General features: G+C 48.5%; 1 protein-coding gene across 1 annotated transcript in view; it reads left to right on the top strand.

Moving 5' to 3' along the window:
- The first annotated feature begins 263 nt into the window (after positions 1-263).
- The window catches only part of LOC130120126 (transcription factor Sox-8), a 4412-nt gene continuing 3273 nt past the window's right edge, over positions 264-1402 (top strand). Inside the window, exon 1 of the mRNA XM_056288765.1 lies at positions 264-957. Coding sequence (XP_056144740.1) covers positions 542-957 — 416 coding nt within the window. The 5' untranslated portion in view covers positions 264-541. The remainder of the gene's footprint in view (positions 958-1402) is intronic.

The following is a 1402-nucleotide window of genomic DNA, read 5'->3' as shown; positions in this document are numbered from 1 at the left end:
CTGAGGCTGTGTGGTATTGGTATACATTTTGTCACACCACATGTGGAGCTGTTATAAAAACAGAAATGTGTCACTGCTGGAAAACAAAACAAAAAAACAAAAAAACAATCCTCCTTATGCAGCTCGTGAAACTGTAAGCCAATGAGAAGCGAGTAGTGATTCGATGCAGCCAATGCAAGGCGGAAGGTGGAGTGAGGGCTTTAAACTCCCAACTAAAGTTGCACCATCAGCCTGCTCCTGTGCTCACACTGCAGACCCCTGCTTCCACAAACGGGTCATCCGGTACAAGCACGTTGGGAGACAAGACACGAAACCGACAATACGAGGAGAAACGGAGGACGTGTACTTACATTTTACTGACCTTTTTTTTCTTTTTTCTTTCTTTTTTTTTTTTGGAGGATTGTACCATGTCTCGCCGTGCGTAAAGGCGCACTGCCATTTCAACGCCAGTCAACTGGAAACACGTTCATTTTGTCGAAGAGTCTTTTTTTTCGGGATTTCCATTTATCCAAAAAAAAAGAAGAAAGAAGGTGTCCCAGTCATGTTAAAAATGACAGAGGAGCAAGATAAATCTGTCATCGAGCCGCCCTGCAGTCCCTCCGGCACCAACAGCTCCATGTCGCAGGACGAGTCCGACTCGGACGCGCCGTCCTCTCCGACCGGCTCCGACGGCCAGGGCTCCCTCCTCTCCAGCCTGGGCAAGAAACTGGACTCCGAGGAAGACGACCGGTTCCCCGCCTGCATACGAGACGCCGTCTCTCAAGTCCTAAAGGGATACGACTGGTCCCTGGTGCCGATGCCCGTCAGGGGGAACGGAGCGCTCAAAAGCAAACCGCACGTCAAAAGGCCAATGAACGCGTTCATGGTGTGGGCGCAGGCGGCGCGCAGGAAGCTGGCGGACCAGTACCCCCACCTGCACAACGCCGAGCTCAGCAAGACCCTGGGCAAGCTGTGGCGGTAAGGAGACACAATCCAATAATCACGACGTGTTCGAGCTGAGCACCTGTATGGCCGAATACCAGCCATTTTACGCACGTGGACGCATGGAGAAACGTTCATTAATAACGCATATGATAATGCATATGATAATGCATATGATAATGCATATGATGGCCAGGCAGGTATACATACAGGCAGCCATTGTTCGTGTCACTCAGGTCGAAAATTGTGTCATTTCACTGCAACGCAGCCTTTAGGAACCAGAAATGACAACATTTACCACAATATATGGCCGAAACCCCAAGCGACGTAAAGTCTTATATCACGATATTGATATTATACTGGTCATTTGCCCAGCTTTAGAAGTAAGAAGAGGTTATTTGGGGAAAAAAATATGTAAAAACCAGGTTTATCAGAAGAGGACCTGAAACTGTCATTTGTCTCTGCTGCTAATTTGGACCGA

This window comes from Lampris incognitus, chromosome 10 (assembly GCF_029633865.1).
Source record: "Lampris incognitus isolate fLamInc1 chromosome 10, fLamInc1.hap2, whole genome shotgun sequence".
NCBI classification, from domain to species: Eukaryota; Metazoa; Chordata; class Actinopteri; order Lampriformes; family Lampridae; genus Lampris; species Lampris incognitus.
Note: the sequence above shows the minus strand (reverse complement) of the source record. Positions and strands in the feature narration are given on the sequence as shown.